At 33.8% G+C, this 22,458-nt stretch overlaps 1 protein-coding gene across 1 annotated transcript in view; it reads left to right on the top strand.

The window, feature by feature from the left end:
* The first annotated feature begins 7,685 nt into the window (after positions 1 to 7,685).
* The window catches only part of LOC144840052 (transformation/transcription domain-associated protein-like), a 102,081-nt gene continuing 87,308 nt past the window's right edge, over positions 7,686 to 22,458 (top strand). The window contains exons 1-5 of the mRNA XM_078695687.1: positions 7,686 to 7,745; positions 18,441 to 18,573; positions 18,856 to 19,016; positions 20,036 to 20,224; positions 20,484 to 20,540. Coding sequence (XP_078551813.1) covers positions 18,471 to 18,573; positions 18,856 to 19,016; positions 20,036 to 20,224; positions 20,484 to 20,540 — 510 coding nt within the window. The 5' untranslated portion in view covers positions 7,686 to 7,745; positions 18,441 to 18,470. The remainder of the gene's footprint in view (positions 7,746 to 18,440; positions 18,574 to 18,855; positions 19,017 to 20,035; positions 20,225 to 20,483; positions 20,541 to 22,458) is intronic.

Here is a 22,458-nt window from a genome sequence, read left to right as displayed (position 1 = left end):
CTTAGTGCTGAGGCAGGGAGAGCACACCATAACATATTCTATTTTTCTGTGGCTTTCGCCACCCGATTTTTGATGTTGTAAATGTTATGTTTAGCACAAAAATCTAAATTTAACAGTGTGGCGTGTTGGCCGCGAATGATAACCAATATCATCTTTCCCACTACACCTGTACAAACTCATTTGCACAACAACGCCGACATAAAAACGATGAGATATAAATTCTTTTCTAAACACGTAACGAAGAGAGTTATAATTCCATTTTTTCTGACATTAAATTGTTAGTCATTCGCGGCGGTCAACACGCCACACTGTTGAATTTTGATGTTGTTAATCTTTTAAATTATATTATCCTAAATTAACTTGACTCTCTATATATCTCTCTTTCAAAATAAAAGAAAAACATTTTATATTTATTTTTTTTAAAAATCCATAGCGGTTCGAACCCCAGCTAGTAGAGCTGGGAGAATCCAACCCAAACGATAGTTACTAGAGAACTACCCGTTATGCCACAATGTACACGAGTAATGAAAGGTGACAATAGTATAGTCTTATACGAGCTTCATATTACGTCATTCTAATCTTTACGTCATAAATTTGCATGTTCATGACGTAATCTTGAGGAAACGAATCTAGTTTTAACGTTGCTATAAACCAGAGGGCCGGATAGCTCAGTCGGTAGAGCGTCGTGGAACACGATTATCGTGGGTTCAAACCCCATGCCGGTCGGTGGAAAAGAGTTAAAGCTATGCGAGCTTCTGTGTTTGGGGTTCACAGATTTAAACGTCCCCCTTTCCACCACACATCATGAGGCAATAACATCAAAGCATCTGATGTGTGGTACCCCCAAGGCTGTGAGAGAGCCTTACCGTGCTGAGGCAAGGGAGCACACCATCATTTTTTTTTGGCTACCTGCCTCTTTCCGATCTCGTAAATTTTATGTTTGGCGCCCTCAATTTTAAGAACACCTAAGTTATGTCAGAAAATTAGGAACAAATAAATAGAAATGTGTAAAGATGCCGATGCCTGGCCTGGCCAGTGTATTCTCTCTATTTATTTAAATACATATGCATTATTGTAATAAATAATTTTCACAATTTGTTGTGAATTTTTAACTTTCAACAAACGAAAAGGATTTCAAACCATGTACTACATTTTACTGTGTTTGAGCATGAATAAATGATATTGAATTAAGTGAATAATGGATAGTGAGAAATCAAAACAACTGATACAATGAATTAAATGATGAACAATAGCAGCCTGAACAAGCCTGGCCATCCAACCAACCCATTGATTGCTACCCCTATACAAATATTGAACAGTTGGTATGCCGTGCGTTATTATGCAAATGAGTTGGTGCAGGTGTAGTGGGGAAGATGGTATTGTTAGTCATTGCGGTCAACACGCCGCACTGTTGAATTGTGATGTTGTTAATCTTTACATTAGAAGATTATTCAAATCATGTAAAAAAAACCGATTTCTCAGGGCGGGAACCTAGCAGATCACCTCATTTAGTAATCTCAAAAAGAAGTCCATCTGGAAAAGAATCCCACCCAAGAGTACAAAAATTGAAGGAACACATTTGGCTTCACTTGGCCTTAGTGCCGAGGCAGGGAGAGCACACCATAACATATTTTATTTTTCTGTGGCTTTCGGCACCCGATTTTTGATGTTGTAAATGTTATGTTTAGCACAAAAATCTAAATTTAACAGTGTGGCGTGTTGGCCGCGAATGATAACCAATATCATCTTTCCCACTACACCTGTACAAACTCATTTGCACAACAACGCCGACATAAAAACGATGAGATATAAATTCTTTTCTAAACACGTAACGAAGAGAGTTATAATTCCATTTTTTCTGACATTAAATTGTTAGTCATTCGCGGCGGTAAACACGCCACACTGTTGAATTTTGATGTTGTTAATCTTTTAAATTATATTATCCTAAATTAACTTGACTCTCTAAATATCTCTCTTTCAAAATATAAGAAAAATATTTTATATTTATTTTAAAAAAAAAAAAATCCGTAGAGGTTCGAACCCCAGCTAGTAGAATCCAATCCAAAGGATAGTTACTAGAGCACTACCCGTTATGCCACGATGTACACGAGTAATGAAAGGTGACAATAGTAGTCTTATACGAGCTTCATATTACGTCATTCTAATCGTTACGTCATAAATTTGCATGTTCATGACGTAATCTTGAGGAAACGAATCTAGTTTTAACGTTGCTATGAACCAGAGGGCCGGATAGCTCAGTCGGTAGAGCGTCGTGGAACACGATTATCGTGGGTTCAAACCCCATGCCGGTCGGTGGAAAAGAGTTAAAGCTATGCGAGCTTCTGTGTTTGGGGTTCACAGATTTAAACGTCCCCCTTTCCACCACACATCATGAGACAATAACATCAAAGCATCTGATGTGTGGTACCCCCAAGGCTGTGAGAGAGCCTTACCGTGCTAGAGGCAAGGGAGCACACCATCATTTTTTTTGGCTACCTGCCTCTTTCCGATCTCGTAAATTTTATGTTTGGCGCCCTCAATTTTAAGAACACCTAAGTTATGTCAGAAAATTAGGAACAAATAAATAGAAATGTGTAAAGATGCCTGGCCTGGCCAGTGTATTCTCTCTATTTATTTAAATACATATACATTATTGTAATAAATAATTTTCACAATTTGTTGTGAATTTTTAACTTTGAACAAACGAAAATGATTTCAAACCATGTACTACATTTTTGATAATGAGAAATCAAAACAACTGATACAATGAATTAATTGATGAACAATAGCAGCCTGAACAAAGCCTGGCCATCCAACCAACCCATTGATTGCTACCCCTATAAAACAGTTGCTATGCCGTGCGTTATTATGCAAATGAGTTGGTGCAGGTGTATGGGGAAGATGGTATTGTTAGTCATTGCGGTCAACACGCCACACTGTTGAATGTTGATGTTGTTGATCTTTACATTAGAAGATTATTCAAATCTTGTAAAAAAACAATTTCTCTGGGCAGGAACCTAGCAGATCCCCTTTAGTTTGAAAGTAATCTCGAAAAGAAGTCCATCTGGAAAAGAAGCCCGCCCAAGAATACTAAAGAATAAAGGAGCACATTTGGCTTCAATTGGCCTTAGTGTTGGGGCGGGTAGAGCACACGATAACATCTTTTATTTTTCTGTGGCTTTCGCCACCCGATTTTTGATGTTGTAAATGTTATGTTTAGCACAAAAATCTAAATTTAACAGTGTGGCGTGTTGACCACTACACCTGCACAAACTCATTTGCATAACAACGCCGACATACCAACGAGGAGATATAAATTCTTTTCTAAACACGAAGACGAAGAGAGTTATAATTCCTTTTTTCTGACATTAAATTGTTAGTCATTCGCGGCGGTCAATTATTATTATCGCCAGATAATGTACAAGATAATGTTGTAAATGTTAATAATTCTGATTATAATTCTGCTAAGGAGATTGTTGATCTGCCTGCTCTTGAGAAACCATTTGTTAATAAACCTGAACCCATCCCTGTACTTAGACGTTCATCTAGAGTTATTAATCTTTTACATTTATTATCCTAAATTATCCTAAATATCTCTCTTTAACATTTTATATTTATTTTTAAAGATGCATACCGATTCGAACCCCAGCTAGTATAGCTGAGAGAATCCAAACGATAGTTACTAGAGAACTTTGATTTGATTGTTCGCATTTTAAAATTTTAAACACGCGTGCCTGCGTAATTTTGCGTGCAACACTCCATTTTTACTCCATAGAAATTTGACCCTTGATATGAATTATCATTTTTTTGGTTCTGAATTTAAGATAAATTTTTAAAAATTGTATAATCATGCGTATGTTACGCTTCGCAACTTGGACAGCACCGACAAACCTTATTACGACATCTTCAGATACAGGTAAATCTTCTGATATACGGTACAATGTTATGTTGAGAAGATTGGGAGATACACGCACAGCAAAATTCGTGGAAAGAAACAAGAATAAGAAAAGATAAGAAAAAAAAAGATCCTGACAATAACAAGGGGTTATCCGCGAAGTGCGGATAACCAAAAACATTTTCTCCTAGAGAATTTGTTTTCCATATTTCAAATTCAGCCATATTTTTTTTTCTACAGCTCACTATGTCGGTCGGTTGGTCGGTAAACACTAAGTTTAGCACGCGACTGCAGCATGCCGATGTCCTAGAGACTCTTATTTCCGCCCATCGAGCAGCTCTATTTTTCCAAATTTTCTTACCTCAGCCCCATACATTTTTGTTAGTTATCCGCATTCAGCGGATAACTCCTTGTAACTGTCCTGTTTTATCATCTTTTTTTTGGTCTGTATTCTTCTTTCTTTCTGTCATTTTTGTGCAGAGCGTATCTCAAAAACGTGTAAAGTTAACATTTCATAACTTTGTCAACATGTGAGCATTCACGTGAAGTTGTGCTTTTTTATTTTTGAATGACGTCAGAGTTACGCAACATGACTTACGCGCGTTTTAACGAATTTCGCGTATTTAACATAAATCGAAAACCATATAACATTTTAAATTGAAACTTAGTAAAAGTTTAATTTATATCTTGCGCTAACTGACTGTGAAACAAAAATGGCACGTTTCACACAAAATTACGCGCGCACGCGCGTTTAAAATTTCAAAATGCGAAAAATCAATTTCTAATCAAAAAAAAATTCCCACGCGCGCGCATATTCTTACGCGCGCGGTGCGCACGTAGCGTTGAAAACAATTTTTTCGCGTGATTTCTGTTTTTTCAGCCTTTTCTAGTAATTTTACCAGCTTTTAAACATTTTTTACTTAAAATTACGTCATACGGGCACGTTGAATTTGATAACTTACGTGCATTTTTGATGAAAAAGTTCAAAAATTTGTAAAAAATGTGTCAAAATTATACCTTTTTTTAAACAGTCGTAGTTTCTAAACTAAACGGTAAAAGTTATTTTTATTACGTATTCTGGAAGTTGATGAGTTGTAGATATTGGATCATGTATTAATATGGCTAACCGGACATTGTGACGTCATCGTGTGGCCACGCGAATATAAAATATAGGATTTTTGTATCTTTCGTCATAGCGTATCACATTTAATTGAGCGCATCTTCACTTATCCGTTTTCCATTTTCACCCAAATTTTGATATTGTTGTCTAGGTCAATCAACTATCTTTCGCATGAGTTAAAAATATTTTAATTTTTATTACGTCATCATGTCTATAAACGTAAATAACGTGGGTCACTTATTTTCATCTTTACAGTAAATTTCAATCTGTTATAGCTCGTCAGAATAAAAAGCTATAATCATGATTAAAACGTTTTCTGGAAGCTAGTGGATTGTAGATACGAATTCATGTGAACATTTTTCCAATCCGACGTTGTGACGTCATTATATGGCCAGTTGAATAAAAAAAAGTCGTATTTTCATCTTTTGCGTCATAGTTCATCACATTTAAAAGAGCGCGCATCTATATTTTACGTATTCAAATTTCTTCTACACGTTAACATGTTGTTGCTGAGATAATGTACTTCCGAAATTGCTATCTTAGTGTTTCATTTTGATACCGTCGCCATGTTAAAAATAGGAATAAACGAGGGGGGGGGGGGGGGGGGGGTCCCGTAATTCTACACTGTATGTAATACGTATACAGATTATACTGTTTATACTGTATATACTATATGACACAAAATTGACAGAATTCAGCACTAACAGCATATGATATTCTTCAGTTCAGGTCATAATGCCATATAATAATCTTTTTCCGTGTGCTATGTTCCAACGTATGACGTGCACGCGGCGTTTGTGGTGCGGATAACCCCCCCCCCCCCCCCCCCCCTCCCCGTCGGGGAGTATTGGCCATATTTGTCGGGGAGGAAAATATGATAATTTTCTTTTCTGGTAAAAAATAAAACCATATTAAGTGTACTACTATATATTTTAAGTAACTGCGGCATTCCATTTTTCACGTACGTACGATACACTGCTGACAGCGAAGTAAACAGTATGTAGTACGCATTTGTCTGGCGGTGTCTCTTTGTACGAATCTTTCATGGCCCGGCCGGCTCACTGCGGTATACGCGTCGACATATCTGGGCTGTATCATATTACATCCAGGGACCAAAATGTGTATTTTTCAGATTCCAGACGAAAATCGGAAATTCATTTGCAACTACGTATCGACGTACGTTCATACAGGGATAAAGGTACGAGTTATGTTCTCACGGTTGAGTTTACGAATTGTTTCAATTTACCAATATATAACCATTGGTGTACCGCGTATATATTCGCTGTCGATTAAAGGGGTTTGGGTGGGGGTTCGATTGGGAAAAAGGAAGCGGTTGGCCCTAACCATAAAACAGGGTCTGGTCACGTTTCTTTTCGCGCATAAATCTCGATCTAGGTGGGTGAATAGGGTGGCTAGCTAGCTACATAGTGAAAGAGCTAAGAGTTTAATTATTATTTATGAATTCAAGAGTTTAAAAAGAAAACGCGATTTAAAATCTTCGGAAAATACCCACAACTGAGTTATTTTCAAAACACATGCACTCCCACTACCAGCATCACGTTTGTCTTAGCTCGCTCCTCGTGTGAATGCTGACGCCATCACTCTAAAAAAATACACCATTTTCCGACTGGTCCGTGTGCAAGCGTTAGCGTGGACCTGTATATTTACACCCTGTACAGAGTAGAGTGTAATATCGTGAACTTTTTTCTGGCGTATGAAGGTTTTTTATATAATGGTATGCAGTATAAACGATAAAAAAAACGAGAAACATGATGTTCTTTTATTATTATTTCATAGGCATAACATAAACATGAAATGTCTTGTTCTATGTACACGGCCGAAAAAATAAAACGTGTGTGGCATTTTATTGATTTGTGTTATAGACACGGCGATTACGGCAATCATTGTATACTAAATTAAATTGAGTTATTCACCCGGCTATAGGGTATATATCTGAGGTTAACAGACCACCAAAGCACAGTCGTACACTAAACACATGCACTATCGAGGCATTTTCGGAGTGCCGCATTACCAAATGTTCATTTCGTTTGTGTTTTTCGATCAAAGTTTATTATTAGTTCGTCGAAAAAGATCCGTATTAGAGTATTTAGGAAGGATTTATTTAAATTTACATTATGTGACATTGTTATTAAATGTAATGGAAACAGTCTATTAAACAGTGTGTAAGCATCTATTTTTTCAAAATTTTTTTAGGCTCGGGAGGCGGATACCCCCTCCCAAACCCACCCCCTCTTTCGCGCGTACGCCCCCCCCCCCGTCGGGGAATTCGCCCCTCCTCCCCCCGTCGGGAAAATCCTGGCGCCACCACTGACCCCATGTGAAAGATAGCCGAACTAACAGTACTTACTTCCTAAACACGCCTTATGGATATGACTATATGAATATTCATGTTTATTTTGTGACGTTTCACAATTACCATTTTCGCACCTCAGTTATTTACACACAAAACTAAAAATATAAATTTGTAATTAACGACATGGGATAAAAGTTTTGGCCCACTTTGTGTCAGTTGGGGTTTTACAGACGTTTTTTAATTAGGGCCACATTTTGGGGATTTGGCATTATTTTTCCCAATCTGGCATTATTTGAGACAGGCTACGGCATAATTTTAATTTTATCGCTGGCAACACTGGCAAAGTCAGAGAGGTCTGATGGCGGGGATCTGCCGCGCCGAGGTTAAAGATTCCTCTGCTTTTACTTTACATTTTGGTAAGAAATGAGTCTGTAGTACTTATATTATATTATTTTTAAGATACTATGCAATTAGCGCCGCACTAGTTAGGCATAGAGGTTAGGCGTATGTCATACTTCTAGAGTTACCCGACGGTTAGGTTAGGCTAGATGAGGCCTACTACTACTTACTAGCAGGCTGGGCCTATCTTATGGCCGGTAATCCGTATGGCCTAGCCTACCTAGAGGCCTAGGCCTAGTAGTAGGCCCTAGCCGGCATCCGAGCTAGCCTAGCCACTACTGCCTATCTAGGGCCGGGCCCTAGGCTAATGGGGCCTAGCTAGAGGACTAGGTCTCTAGTGGCTCTCCTCTAGGCCTAGCTAGGTTAGGCCTAGCTAGGTAAGGCCTGGCTGGGCGGCTGAGTGAGACTTTTGTTTGTTAGGCCTAGGACCTAGTAGGAGGCTAGACCAGACAGAGGAGGTTAACCTCTTATCTTTCTAGCCTAGTAGGCCTAGCCGTTAGCCTAGTAGAGATAACGATGCAAAATTAAAAGTTATATTTTTCAACCAAATTAAAGATATATTGTCCCCCTGAAAACATTTTTTTTTAAAATATTTTTGTTGAATAGGACATTTTAATTGTACATCAAAAGTTATTCACTTTGACAAAAAATTGGATCGAAAAAAAGAATTATTTACCCGAGAAAATCGTAATTTAAAGCAAAAATTAACCAACCGGAAGCTATTTGTGTGGAAGACAAATGTGTTCCGGTTTAATTTAACCCTTGACCTGAGTTAGCTCATATAAATATTCAGTATTGTATGGATACCTGTGTGGGATGCTCTCTAAAATCAATAAACAGCCAACCCAACAACGATAGCAATGCATGAGAGATCGAGAGAGAGTCGAGTAGTGACGCGAGATGAATCTTGAAGAAAACACAACAACTATAGCTAGCAGAATGCTAAGTTAGAACTGCAGTTGGTAGCTTTGATGTTGAATCTTATTCATTTAGGTGAGTTTTTGTTTCGCTAGCAGAAGTGAAAAGGCCTAGCTAGGCCTTACTGCTGCCTCCTGTTTCTAGAAGTACACTGCTAGCTAGGGCTAGACCACCACCAGGAGGGATGTATTGTTGTTTTCTAATTTTTTTTTCTATCATGATGAATTGGTTTAATTTTTAAAGGTGTTAACTATTCTATTCTGCAGAGAAAATTACCAAATAAATCTAATAGTAAATATTGTTTTAGATATTTACTGTACAGTACAGTATGTTAACAATATTTTCTGCATCAAATGCAATAAGTTCAAACCGACATTCGGACAATTAACCTTTTTATGCAGATATTTTAATACAATTTGGTAAATCAACACAAAATGTATCGTACAGTGGCAACATTCACAATTTATTGAACCGTTTCTTACTATTAAAAATGACACTTTGTAATATATCGGTATATCTTTATTCAAAAATTCAAATGACACAAACAGCCGATGGCTGAAACCGTAGTCGTACAATATAAATATACAAACATGATAAAAAGTATGAAAACCTGCAATTTGGTATTTAGAAATAGATCATGATGCACATTTAGTGCAAAATGTGGGCTAGTGAAATTGCTTGCTTTGACATAGTCAAATAAGTACACTAACTTTCTATGGTAAAACACATTACAACTTAATAAAGAGCCAGAGATGGTGATTGTACGTCACGGATACAGATACAGAAGAGAAAACAAATATTTGACCTACTACAGTACAGAGTATTTAACATAGTGAAGAACATTTGTTTGTGTTGTATCCTTATTGGTATCTCCCATAAAGGGTGTGTAGAAAGCGATGACCTCGAATTGGACGACCCGGGCGACCTCGAATTGGACGACCTAGAATTGGACAACCCATAACACGAAACCGACGACCCCTATAGCCTAGCCTAGGCCTAAGTGTGGTATAACATCCCAAAGCCAAACATAGCCAAAGATCTTTAAACCATACCTTATATAATACTCGCAAACAAGCAATTAATTGAAAAAATACAGAAATATCGCCATTTGATACTGAATGTGTCGACACGAAGAAACGAACAGATATGGAACGCCAAGAGTGCATCATTAAATCCTCTCTAGCTAGTTACATAGATCTGGCAACATAAAATATAGTCATGTTGTTGGCCGCCATCTTGGGGCAAACATACAGATAACCTTGATTTGATTTTATTTTATTATTTGGGTTAACGATGACCAATCCACTGAGCAAACCTTACCCGCCGCTGAAAAAGGGGCCGTTTTTACCTGGTTTGCCATGTTTATGATATTTCGTGTGCTAATCGAGTCGAATGCAGTTTTAATGATGCACTCTTGGCGTTCCATATCTGTTCGTTTGTTCGTGTCAAATTTTTATCATAAAAACTAGTTAAACAAGCTATGGTACAGCAGGCTGGCTGTAATATTTTCAGAATATAGCTAAGATTGATGGCCTAGCCTAGGCAAGTCTCTGAAGAGTACAATTTGGGCCTAGCTGGGCATCTTCTGCAGGGACCCGATTGTCCCAGTCTGCCTGCTACTATATGCATGTATTATTCTAGGCCTAGCCCTGAAAAAATCCCAGGCTTAATTAATTAACCTTCCTGTTATTACAAACGTTTGCGTTATATATATTATTATATTTAAAATAACCGTCTAGGCCTACTTACCGACAAATTAACAGCTCAGCTTTACATACAATTGGGGGGAAACCGCAGTCAAGTTGCGTCGATATCTGTACAAACGTGCATCTACATGTTTGTTGTTATTAGTTCAGATCTCAGCTGTGTGGATGCTCATTAACATATCATGTATATGTATGAGTTAGCTCTACCGGCCTAATTTTTTAGCTGACGAGTTGGGAAAAAAATAATTAATAATTTCTTATTTTTTTATTATAACTACAAAATGGCCTATTCAAAATTTAATTTGATTGATCTTCATTTTTCATGTTTGGGGACAATATATCTTTAAACATTATCTGTTAGTATTTTGTATCAATATTCCAATAAATAAAATTACGAAAATCTGACTTGTAGTTTTCGAAATATAGGGTCTAAAGGATAACGAGAGCCGACTCCATTTTCATTACCACGATTAAACAGCATGCACGTTACTATGAGCGCAATGCAGGATCGCAATCTGGCGCAATGTTATTGACCCGGTGTTTTTCTACTTTGGTAAACACTTTTTATTAGATCATTATTCTGAAAATAAATTAATTATGAACATATCCTTTTGAGTAAATATTTATTTACCTATTATTCTATAAGATCAAGTATTTTTTATTTCAATTTCATTCAACCAAAAATGTGAATATAGTGGTTAAAAGATCGTTATCGTCTAGTGTGTATAGGTTTTGTTTACTACAAAACCATTGGACGGCTCAATGACCTACCTACATACATTATTTTTGTAGTTGAGCCTCTTATGACCTCAAAATGTTTTTTTCTTCCTACACAAATAGTCCATGGGCCAGACATTTTTTCGGTATCAAATTGGTGGCAAATGCTACCATACATTTTTGGAAAGCTTAATATGTCTACTTTTCAGAAATCCATGATAGCAATGCCAATTGTACAGCTTAATAGTCATTTTTGAGGATTATATAACACCGCCTACGGAAAATATGCAACACAAAATTTTGGGGTAGGGGGTAACACTTTTGCTAATAACTCGGGATTTAATGAACAGATTTGCATTTTCTTGGTATCAATATGTAGTGTATAGACTGCTTAAGTGTAATATATTTTTCTAAGTAAATCCAACAATTATTGACGCCATTAGAGGTCAGAAGGTCATTGAACTTTAATAAAAAATGATTTTTTGTCTAATATTAACTTATAACTTTCAGTTTTTAACAAAAAAAATATAATAGATGTTATGCAAACTGATGTTTTCATGAACATATAGACATATAAACAAGAAAATTGAAGTTAAAGATTAACAAAATATGAGTATGCTGTGTATTATGAAGAAATTTTGTTGTTTTTAGTAATTTGTAATCAGTTACAATTATGGGGTAGGGGATAACATTTTTGCGAATAACTTACAATTTAGTTAACAGATTTACATTTTCTTGCTATCAGTATGTAGTGTATAGATTGCCTAATTGTAATATACTTTTTAAAAATGAATCCTGCATTTGTTGACATCTTTAGAGGTCAAAAGGTCACTGACCTTTAATAAAAAATGCAATTTCTTCTAAATTAGCTTATAAATTTCAATTTTAAACACAAAAATACAGGAAATCTTATGCAAACTAATGTTTTCTTAAATCTATAGACACAATAAATAAGAAAATTGAATTTAAATTTTTTTTCAAAATTGAATATGCTGTGCATTATAAAGAAACTTGTTCGTCATTAGTAATTTGTGACAATTATGGGGTAGGGGGTAACCTTTTTTTCAAATAACTTAAGATTTAGTGAACAGATTTACATTTTCATGTTATCATTATGTAGTGTATGGATTTCATTATTGTAATATACTTTTTAAAAATGAATCCAGCATCTATTGACGTCTTTAGAGGTCAAAAGGTCAATGACCTTCAATCAAAAATGCAATTTCTTCTAAATTAACTTATACATTTCAATTTTAAACACAAACTTACAAGAGATCTAATGTTGATGTTTTCCTAAACATATAGACACAATGAATAAGAAAATTGAAATTAAACAAACAAATATTCTATGAATTTATGAAGACATTTTGTCCGTTAATAATAATTTGTTATTAACAATTATAGGGTAAGGGGTAACATTTTTTCTAATAACTTTGTATTTAGTGATCAAATTTGCATTTTTTTGTATTAATATGTACTGTGTAGGTTGCCTAATTGTTATATTCATGTTGAAAAAATAAAACGTAACATATTGACATCATTGTAGGTCAAAGGATCATTGAACATTAACAAAAAATACAATTTCGTCCAAATTTAACATTAATAAAGTTTCAATTTTAAACACAAAAATACAACAAATCTATTACAAACTAGGTTTTTTTTTTCAAACCTATAAAGACAATGTACAAATACAAATTAAAGTTAAAGATTACACAAATAAACATTTGTTTTTGACCGTATTACTATTAGTAATTTGTAATCCTTAAAAATTATGGGGTAAGGGGTAACATTTTTGCTAATAACTTTGAATTTATTGTTGAACATATTTTGCATTTCTTGGTAACAATAAGTAGGGTACTGTATAAACTGTTTAATTAAAAATTGTTATATCAAAAAATTATGCAACGTTTTGATCCCAAATAATATTACCAATAGTGGTTGTGTAGTTTTATTTAAAGCCTGTAGACAAAATTGTAGTATTTAGTGTTGTTGTGGGGTAAAAAATAACATTATGCATGACTTGTTGGAGGGTATACATTATTGAAAAAAAAATTAATGATTTTGTTTTAATATGAGGATAGGAGCTTTATAAAAACATTTATTTCATCATGAAATTACAGGGTGGATAAACTATTTTATAATTATTCTCACTTAAGGCTTAAGGAGTGGAGTTGAAAGAGTCGTGAGTTACAAGCCTGGCCCTAGGTCAGGATTGAACCCCGGACCTTGGGATTGGAAGGCAAGCACGTTAACCATCAAGCTACAGCTCCACTACTTTAGATAGGGTATTTGGTTATTTTTTAAATACATATCCTCCGGCTACTGTTTTTAGACTATACTGTATAAATTGTTATTATTTTACAGATTGTACTTTAAATCAATTAATCGACTTATATAGTAATTTTAAAAATGACACTAGGGCCTACCAATTAAATTTGTATTTAAAAGATATTCTTTTTCTATAAATGTTCATCTGACATTTTCCTGTATCTTGGTTTACAAAAATGAACTCAGTAACAATATGTAAATGTTTCAGATCTGCATATCAGCTGCAGTTTAGCAATTCACACTTTCTAGAAAAATTAATTCTATTATATTACATCATTAAATTCCATTTAAAACAACTGGGTATATATAGAAATCTTTAAAAGACATGATTTTGTTATCGCAAACTGAAGTATGATCTTGTGCAATGTTCCTTGACATTTTGGAATGTGATACTTTGCAAGTTTCCCGATTTTGATCAACGTTACCGTTAATATCTTTTAAAATGTTATGAAAAAGCTGACGAAAATACTAGAACCAAGTACACTGGTACAGCACGTTATAGTCTTCAGTCTGTATTGTCTAGAGATGTGAAGGGCATCCAACAATGGATAGAAACACTATTTGGCTCAGTGGCGTCTGTGATCAATGAGGAAAATGTAAAGTATGCATGACAGTCTCTTCTGAAGATGTACCAGATATGATTTTTCCTTCCTGTGTAAATTGTATTGACTGGACCTTCTCACCTAACTTTAGGTGGTTGTGTCAGAGTTATCCTCCAATATAATTGTTAATTTCCATGTCAATGTCTCTCTCGACACAATATTTTGGGTCCTTTCCAGGAGTCCAGAAAATACAAAGAGACTGAAGACCGTAACATGTTGCACCAGTGTTCTTGGTTAAAACATTGGTTAATAGATATTAATGGTAACCTTGATCAAAATGGGGAAAACTTACAACCACCTTTGACCATGCCAAGATACATGGCACATACTTCAAACTGCGATATGAAAATATAGAGATACCCAGTTCTTTCAAACGTATGTGGAAGATGTGGAACTGCAGCTAATATGAAAATCTAAAAAATTGACATATTAATGAGTTTGAATAAACTAACTGTTTTCTTTAAATCAAGATGAAGTAAAATGTAATTGTCCTGTAATATTACAATACCATAACAGTTTTGTTTAGAAAACTATCTCATTTGCATTTGCAAACCAGATGAACACTTATAAAAGATATAATTGGTAATCTAAACAATTTCTATGATTACTATAGACAATTGAATGTTTAGAATATGTAAATTATAAAAAACAATTTACAACACAGAAGCTGGATATGTTTATTATTATCAATATGTAATAACAATAAAACATCAAAGATATATTTATTATCCTCATACGGTATTTAAAATTCATTTATTTTAATTAATAATAAATCAAATAATGTATACCTTCCAAAAAGTCATGCATTTTGTTATTTCGTACCCCATAACAATACTAAACGGTGAATTTTTTTCTATAGGTTTAATAAGTTAAAAACCACATAAATCTATTGGTAATAACATTTTGATAATTTTTTAATATATAGCAATTAAACAGTTTATATACTACTTATTGGTTCCTAGAAATGCAAAATATGTTGACTAAACTCAAAATTATTAGCAAAAATGTTACCCCTTACCCCATAATTTTTAATAATTACAAATTACAATTACGGTCACAATTCCTAATATTATTACACATGTTTATTTGTTTTTAATCTTTAACTTCAATTTCTTGTCCATTGTCTTTATAGGTTTAAAAAAAAAGTTAGATTTGGTGTATTTTTACGTTAAATATTGAAACTTTATTAATGTTACATTTGGACGAAATTGCATTTCTTTAAATGTTCAATGACCATTTGACCTACAAAGATGTCAATATATGTTACGCTTTATTTTTTCAACATGAATATAACAATTAGGCAACCTACGCAGTACATATTAATACCAAAAATATGCAAATGTGATCACTAAATACAAAGTTATTAGGAAAAATGTAACCCCTTACCCTATAATTGTTAATAATACATTACTATTAACAGACAGAATGTCCTCATAAATTCACAGAATATTTGTTTGTTAAATTCAATTTTCTTATTTATTGTGTCTATAGGTTTAAGAAAACATTAGTTTGCATAAGATATCTTGTATTTTTGTGTTTAAAATTGAAATTTATAAGCTAATTTAGAAGAAATTGCATTTTTGATTAAAGGTCATTGACCTTTGACCTCTAAAAGACATCAATAGATGTTCGATTCATTTTTTAAAAGCATATTACAATAAAGAAATCCATACACTACATACTGATAACAAGAAAATGTAAATCTGTTCACTAAATCTTAAGTTATTTGCAAAAACGTTACCCCCTACCCCATTATTGTCAAAGATTACTAATGACGAAAACATTTCTTTATAATGCACAGCATATTCAATTTTGAAAAAAAGTTAACTTCAATTTTCTTATTTATTGTGTCTATAGGTTTAAGAAAACATTAGTTTGCATAAGATATCTTGTATTTTTGTGTTTAAAATTGAAATTTATAAGCTAATTTAGAAGAAATTGCATTTTTTATTAAAGGTCAGTGACCTTTTGACCTCTAAAGATGTCAATAAATGTAGGATTCAATTTAAAAAGTATATTACAATTAGGCAATCTATACACTACATACTGATAGCAAAAAAAAATGCAAATCTGTTAACTAAATTGTAAGTTATTCGCAAAAATGTTACCCCCTACCCCATAATTGTAACTGATTACAAATTACTAAAAACAACAAATTTCTTCATAATACACAGCATATTCATATTTTGTTAATCTTTAACTTCAATTTTCTTGTTTATTGGGTCTATATGTTCATGAAAACATCAGTTTGCATAACATCTATTGTATTTTTTTTGTTAAAAACTGAAAGTTATAAGTTAATATTAGACAAAAAATCATTTTTTATTAAAGTTCAATGACCTTCTGACCTCTAATGGCGTCAATAATTGTTGGATTTACTTAGAAAAATGTATTACACTTAAGCAGTCTATACACAATACATATTGATACCAAGAAAATGCAAATCTGTTCATTAAATCCCGAGTTATTAGCAAAAGTGTTACCCCCTACCCCAAAATTTTGTGTTGCATATTTTCCGTAGGCGGTGTTATATAATCCTAAAAAATGACTATTAAGCTGTACAATTTCCAAAAATGTATGGTAGCATTTGCCACCAATTTGATACTGCTTTCGCAAAAAACTGGACCTGGCCCATGGATGGATGGAAGATAATATACTGTAGTTCCACATACCATTTACTTGTTACTAAGAAAAATATTAATTGTGATAATACCATTTTGTGGTATGATGTCATCGTAAGCCAATCAAATTTCTGCTTTCGACCGCTCCGCAGGGCTCACGGTTGAACGATTTTGGATTCTCGCCCTTTGATTGGTTGACGCGACTCAACAGACTGCGGAAGAATTTTCTCATGTGTGTGCCGTTGTCTCTGAGGACTGCTGCATGTCCAATACACATGTATTGAAATTCTTTGAATGAGGTTAAAAAAACACTCTTTTTATTTAATAAACATGTACAGTAATATCATATTTGATTGAATTTTACAATGTTGATATACAAAATATATTACTAAAAACCGTAATTTTTAAAGTTCATACAATTGCCTACTGAGGGCGCAATTTATTTACTTCGTTCAAGTCAAAAAATGATTATTTTGGTCGATGTTTTGGACCCTATATATTTCGAAAACTACAAGTCAGATTTTCATAATTCTTTCCTTATTTTAATATTGATATAAAATATTAACAGGCAATGTAATGTATGCCATTAACTTCTAATGTTGCATCGTTATCCCTACGGGAGTAGGCCTATACTAGTAGTATGTATGAGGGCCCGGTCATTATGGAGTTAATGCTCCTACCCTGGAATATGTACATATAGTGTAGTTTAGTTTATGATTAAATTTTTGTTTTGTACAGTAGGCCAGACTATATTTACACAAAATGTTTACTAAGTCTGATTGTTAAACAAAAATAATAAATCATATCGGAAGAAAGAACAATGATTAAAAACTGTTAGTCAAAAATTCGAGCAGCGTTTTTTGTAAGAAATATTTCTTGTTCTAATATTGTTTGTCATAGTTACAAGATCAATTTTATCATCCTTGTTTGTGTACATTTTTTTATAATACCTTTCTACATTCTAAATTTGTTTATTATCAGTAATATCCTGACCCATTTCCCTCCTAATTTTATTCAAACTTTTATTTATTACAATCTTTTTATTCTCCAAATTAAGGAAGAAAGAAGATAGTTTTTCCCTTTGTTCCACCAACTAGCTCGCGATCTCAGCATGATCCCCTCAATTTTAATCGTACATAATTGTTGTAATTCAACCTTTATGGTATTTAGCTCTTCAATATTGTATGTCCATTTCTGGACCAATTTGATGTTCATCCATATGGCTTTTAATTTTATCTTCCAATTCTTTTTCTTGATTTTCATTATCTTTTTTAACCTTGAGGCAAACGCAATTGATGGGCCTCTTATTCCTTAAAGAAAAATTTTTTAAAATAATGCATCATTAATAGAAAGGGACAACTTTGAGACTGAGATATCTTTTGTGTGGCGATGCCACATGTAGTTCTGTATTTTTTAAATTTCTTTTTAAACTATTTTAACCTATTCCTCATTTCTTAACAAGCTATTATTGAGCTTCCAATAGCTGATTCTATCTTTTTTTCATTTGTGTTAATACATTTAAACTAACCAAAGAGTGATATGTGCGATATCCTGGGTCTATTTTACATTGTATCTATTATTGAAAGTAATTCCTTTGATATCAAAAAGAAGTCAAGTCGTGCTTGTTTAAGTTGTGTGTGTTGTCGCCATGTAAACCTTTTGATTTTGAGTACATTTGTTCTGAATATTTATGTATGTATTTGTATGTTTTATTTTTTTGCTAAAATTTGATAGCTCCACTTGCTGAAAGCTGATTTTGTATTATTATTTTGATGATAATGATTTAGAATTTCTAATATAATTTGGTTGTATTTTCCTAGAATAATTGATGTTCAGAGGAAATATTGAAGATGCCACTGCCAGTACAGACAACAGCCCAGCCCACAGATGCTGTGACTACTATCAATAAATATAGGCAATATGTCACAATAATCGCTGATCCTGCAAGCCATAGTAAGTAATCTATCTATTAATGTCTTTATGCTGAAAGAACAACCCCTGCCTACTTTGTACACAAAAACTAAAAATATGGTGACATTTAAGATGTCAGTAGTTGCACTACTAATAGAAATATTAAATAGGCATTTTCATTTTTTTATAAATGGCTTTATATGAAAATTATCCATGTGGATTATATGTAGACTGTTCAGATTTTTGGTCATGGGTTTACCAAGTAAGTCAATTGGTAAACATATTCATACTATTGCTTAAAATTATGATATTAAATTATTGTAGATCATGATGCAAGATTGAAGGCAGCACAAGAAATAAGTGAAAATTTTGAGATTATAATATCCTCCCCACATTACCCAACATTCCTTGAAACAGCCATTCAACGGTTTGTGAGGGTTTTAAGAGAAGAAAACCCTGTGTTTATTGCTGAGTCACAAATTCAGGTTAGTACTTATTTATGGAGGATAATCTGAATTGATTACAGAGGTCCCAAGTTCCCCGAAATTTGTTCGGGTGTTTCCGATTTTCCCTGATTTTTAATGCAGATCCCCGCCTACCCGAAAATTGGTTATCTAAGCCCGATTTAGGCTTAGCTAGCCTAGAGAATTTTCATCTGAAATAACTAAAATTAGACAATTTTTCGTAGGCCTAGGTGACATTACCCATTGTTTATTACTGAACACCATAAACCTACAGGTAGGCCTAGGCCTAGTAAATTTGGTATTGGATATCCCAGATGATGTACGCTCAAGATTTGTTGTATAACTTAATATTAGCTTATATAGCGCCCTCTATATAATGTTAAATTATTATAGGACGCCCTCTATTGTTTACCCGAAATTTTGTTTTTTCAACTTGGGACCTCTGTGATTAGAACGTGTAATGTTTTTATGGTCCTTTCCAATTTGAAAGACAAGCAAAACAAATTTTGGCTCAGAAATGTACAAATTACCATAAATTGCAATAATTTGCTATTCAATTAATCACAAAGTTAAACATGTTGAGATATACCATAACAACCTATTTTAAATGTCTGCTAACTCTGCAGCACATCAAAAAGAAAATTGAATGTGGCCATTTTCTTGCACATTTTGAAACCATGAACTGATTCCACTGTAAGTGCTTTCTTGACATTATCAAGGCCATGAAGGAACATATAAACTTGAACCACTGCTAGACAGTATGATTTTGAAGTTGTACAGCAAGTAGCAGTAGATATTACTGGTCTACTCATACAAATAAGTTCTTAATCAGCTTCTATACAGCTACTATTAGGGAATGAGGTGTATGAGGTTGAGAATGATGTGACTTTGTCTTTGTTTCATGTTGCAACAACAGCATACATATATTATATTATGCAATATGACAATAATATATGGAAATGATGTTTCCACTGATGAATTACTAGATTAATAATCTATATGAAAATGTTATAACAACAACCTATTTTATACTATTTCAGCAACTCCGCAAACTGTTGTTGGAAATAATTCATCGAATTCCGACCAATGATCATTTGAGAAACTATGTTACCCAAGTGTTGGAGCTTATGTTTTTTCTGCTTGACCGAGAAAATGAGGAAAATGTATTGGTTTGTTTACGAGTAATCATTGAGCTTCACAAACAGTTTCGACCACACATGGCACCTGAGGTAAGAAATAGTTAATAAATAGAGGTAATAACATTTTTTATTTTTATTATTTTGCAATCCAGGCACAACCAACAAAGCATATTAGACTTTTTTTTAATTAGAAGAATGCTCAAAATTTATAATTTGAGGAGGGAAAATTAAAATAAATTTACACTGTATGTGTAGTTTAAATACAGATTTGTTATTGTGCTTTTCATTAATTATCTCGGCAAAATGAAAACACTGCAATAAATTCATAAATGCATATTTTAAATTTCAGGTTCATCAGTTTCTGCACTTTGTCAAGAAAATCTACAAAGAAATTCCAACTAATATGGTAGGTACATTATATATTTTCAAATGAAATGTTGGCTTGCTTTAGTGTGTATCCACCTGATGTGTTTAATAGACTTGGTGTACTCAAATCTATATTGGTTGATCACATATCAGATATTGATGATATTTGCGAGTCAAATGGCTGAGTGGCTAAAGAGCCAGCATTATTGGCATGGGTTTGAAGCTGACTCGCTTCTTATTCTGGTGGTGGAACAAGTCTTCCCAATTAAGGACTATAAACTGTAGTCCAATGAACTGGCCCTGTTCAGAGGGATTATTTAAGACTGGTAATGATTGGCCACATGTGCCTAAATACATAACCATTTTAAAATAGTTAGCTCCATGTTCAGACTAAATCATCATAGTTTGATTTCAAGTTCAAAAGTACAGTACCGACCATAACTAACCACCAATTTGGATGCGTCCGATGCATCAAGAATTAGTCAAGAATGTGTCCAGAATACGTCCAATTTTGGACGCATCCGACGTTATGACTGCTAATTTTCCCGACTTCAAATAAATAATGTCATTGTCAAGTACCTTCACAGCTAACCATGATCGCTACAGTATAAACAATGCGCTAGACTATTAGGCCTACAATAAAACGCAGAATAGATATGTATTACGACTTACTGTATACTGATAGATATTTATCTCAAACTAGGCTGTGGTAAAACTTGACGATGTTTGGTAATGATCAAAATCATTTTATTTCTAGGCCTAGTCTGACTAACACCGTTCGCACTGCGACGATTTTGTTGACAAAAAAACAATGCTCGACTTCCGCTCGAGCTTCTCAGAGTACCGAGTTGCTGCTGCTGGTATAAAATTAAAACACCATGTGTGTTTTAACGTGCATAGAAGCAATTATGATGATGTAAACATTTTTTTAAACATGCTCAATGGCGATCTAGAATTTTGCAATAAATTGAAACTAGCTAGCTAGGTTGTTTAATGTTTATAATGTTGTCACTGAATAAAAATATTTGCATTGTATGTAATTTTAAATGTGCCAATTTACTACTGTATTCTAATTTACTTCCGTAATATATAATATGAGATTGAAATGTTTTTTTTTTGTAATACAATTTCCTACCCTTGGTAGGTGGGTCCAAAAAAAAAATGACTAAAAACAACAAAAAAAGAAATCAATAAATCAAAAATAAGGAAGGAATAACCTGCATAATAAATTTAGTTTGTAAAAAGTAAGTACTAAAACAAAATAATAATATATATTCTTTATTATTCAACTACTTTCATTTCCACAATACGCCTATATAATTCGCAGTAACGTTAAATGAACAAAAAACAACTTTCAACATATCATAAATTAATAAGAAGTAGAGTATCTGTAAACTGTTTTATAAAATCAATGTGCGATTTTGTTAATACAGTACAGTATTACGTCGTCGAGAGGACTATCGATGATGATGATGAACTCAGCTGCCGACTGTTGTTCGCACATGGTCGGTCGAGCCATGAAATCAACTGGCGCATGCGTGCCTACGAGCTGTTATTTTGATGATCCTCCTGTGTCTATACCCCCGACCGTACCAGGCCGACTTCGCTAACCAGAAAATGAAAGAAGTTAAATCGTGGCCATGGGGATAGACAACCATAGTTCGAAGTTCATGTGGTGATTTATTTTTTACTAGAGAAAATCTGTAATCCATGACACGTGTGTTTACCTCACAAATGGTGGTCAGAGCATACACACCACACAGAGAAACTATCTTTTTAGGCCTAGCCAGTAGGTAGCTAGGCCTAACTATACCGATTATGTTATTAGTTGGCCGTCAGAATTTTAATATTTGTAGATTTTATGCGATTGGGTGTTGGAAAGGGAGGCTGTATAAGTAAAGTTTTCATCCAATACAATGGGCTTTCATGACGTCTTTTATTGTGCTTGAGATGATGAA

The sequence above is a fragment of the Antedon bifida genome, chromosome 4, assembly GCF_963402885.1.
Source record: "Antedon bifida chromosome 4, ecAntBifi1.1, whole genome shotgun sequence".
Lineage (NCBI taxonomy): Eukaryota > Metazoa > Echinodermata > Crinoidea > Comatulida > Antedonidae > Antedon > Antedon bifida.
The sequence above is the reverse complement of the archived record's forward strand: the minus strand, read 5'-3'. Positions and strand labels throughout refer to the sequence as shown.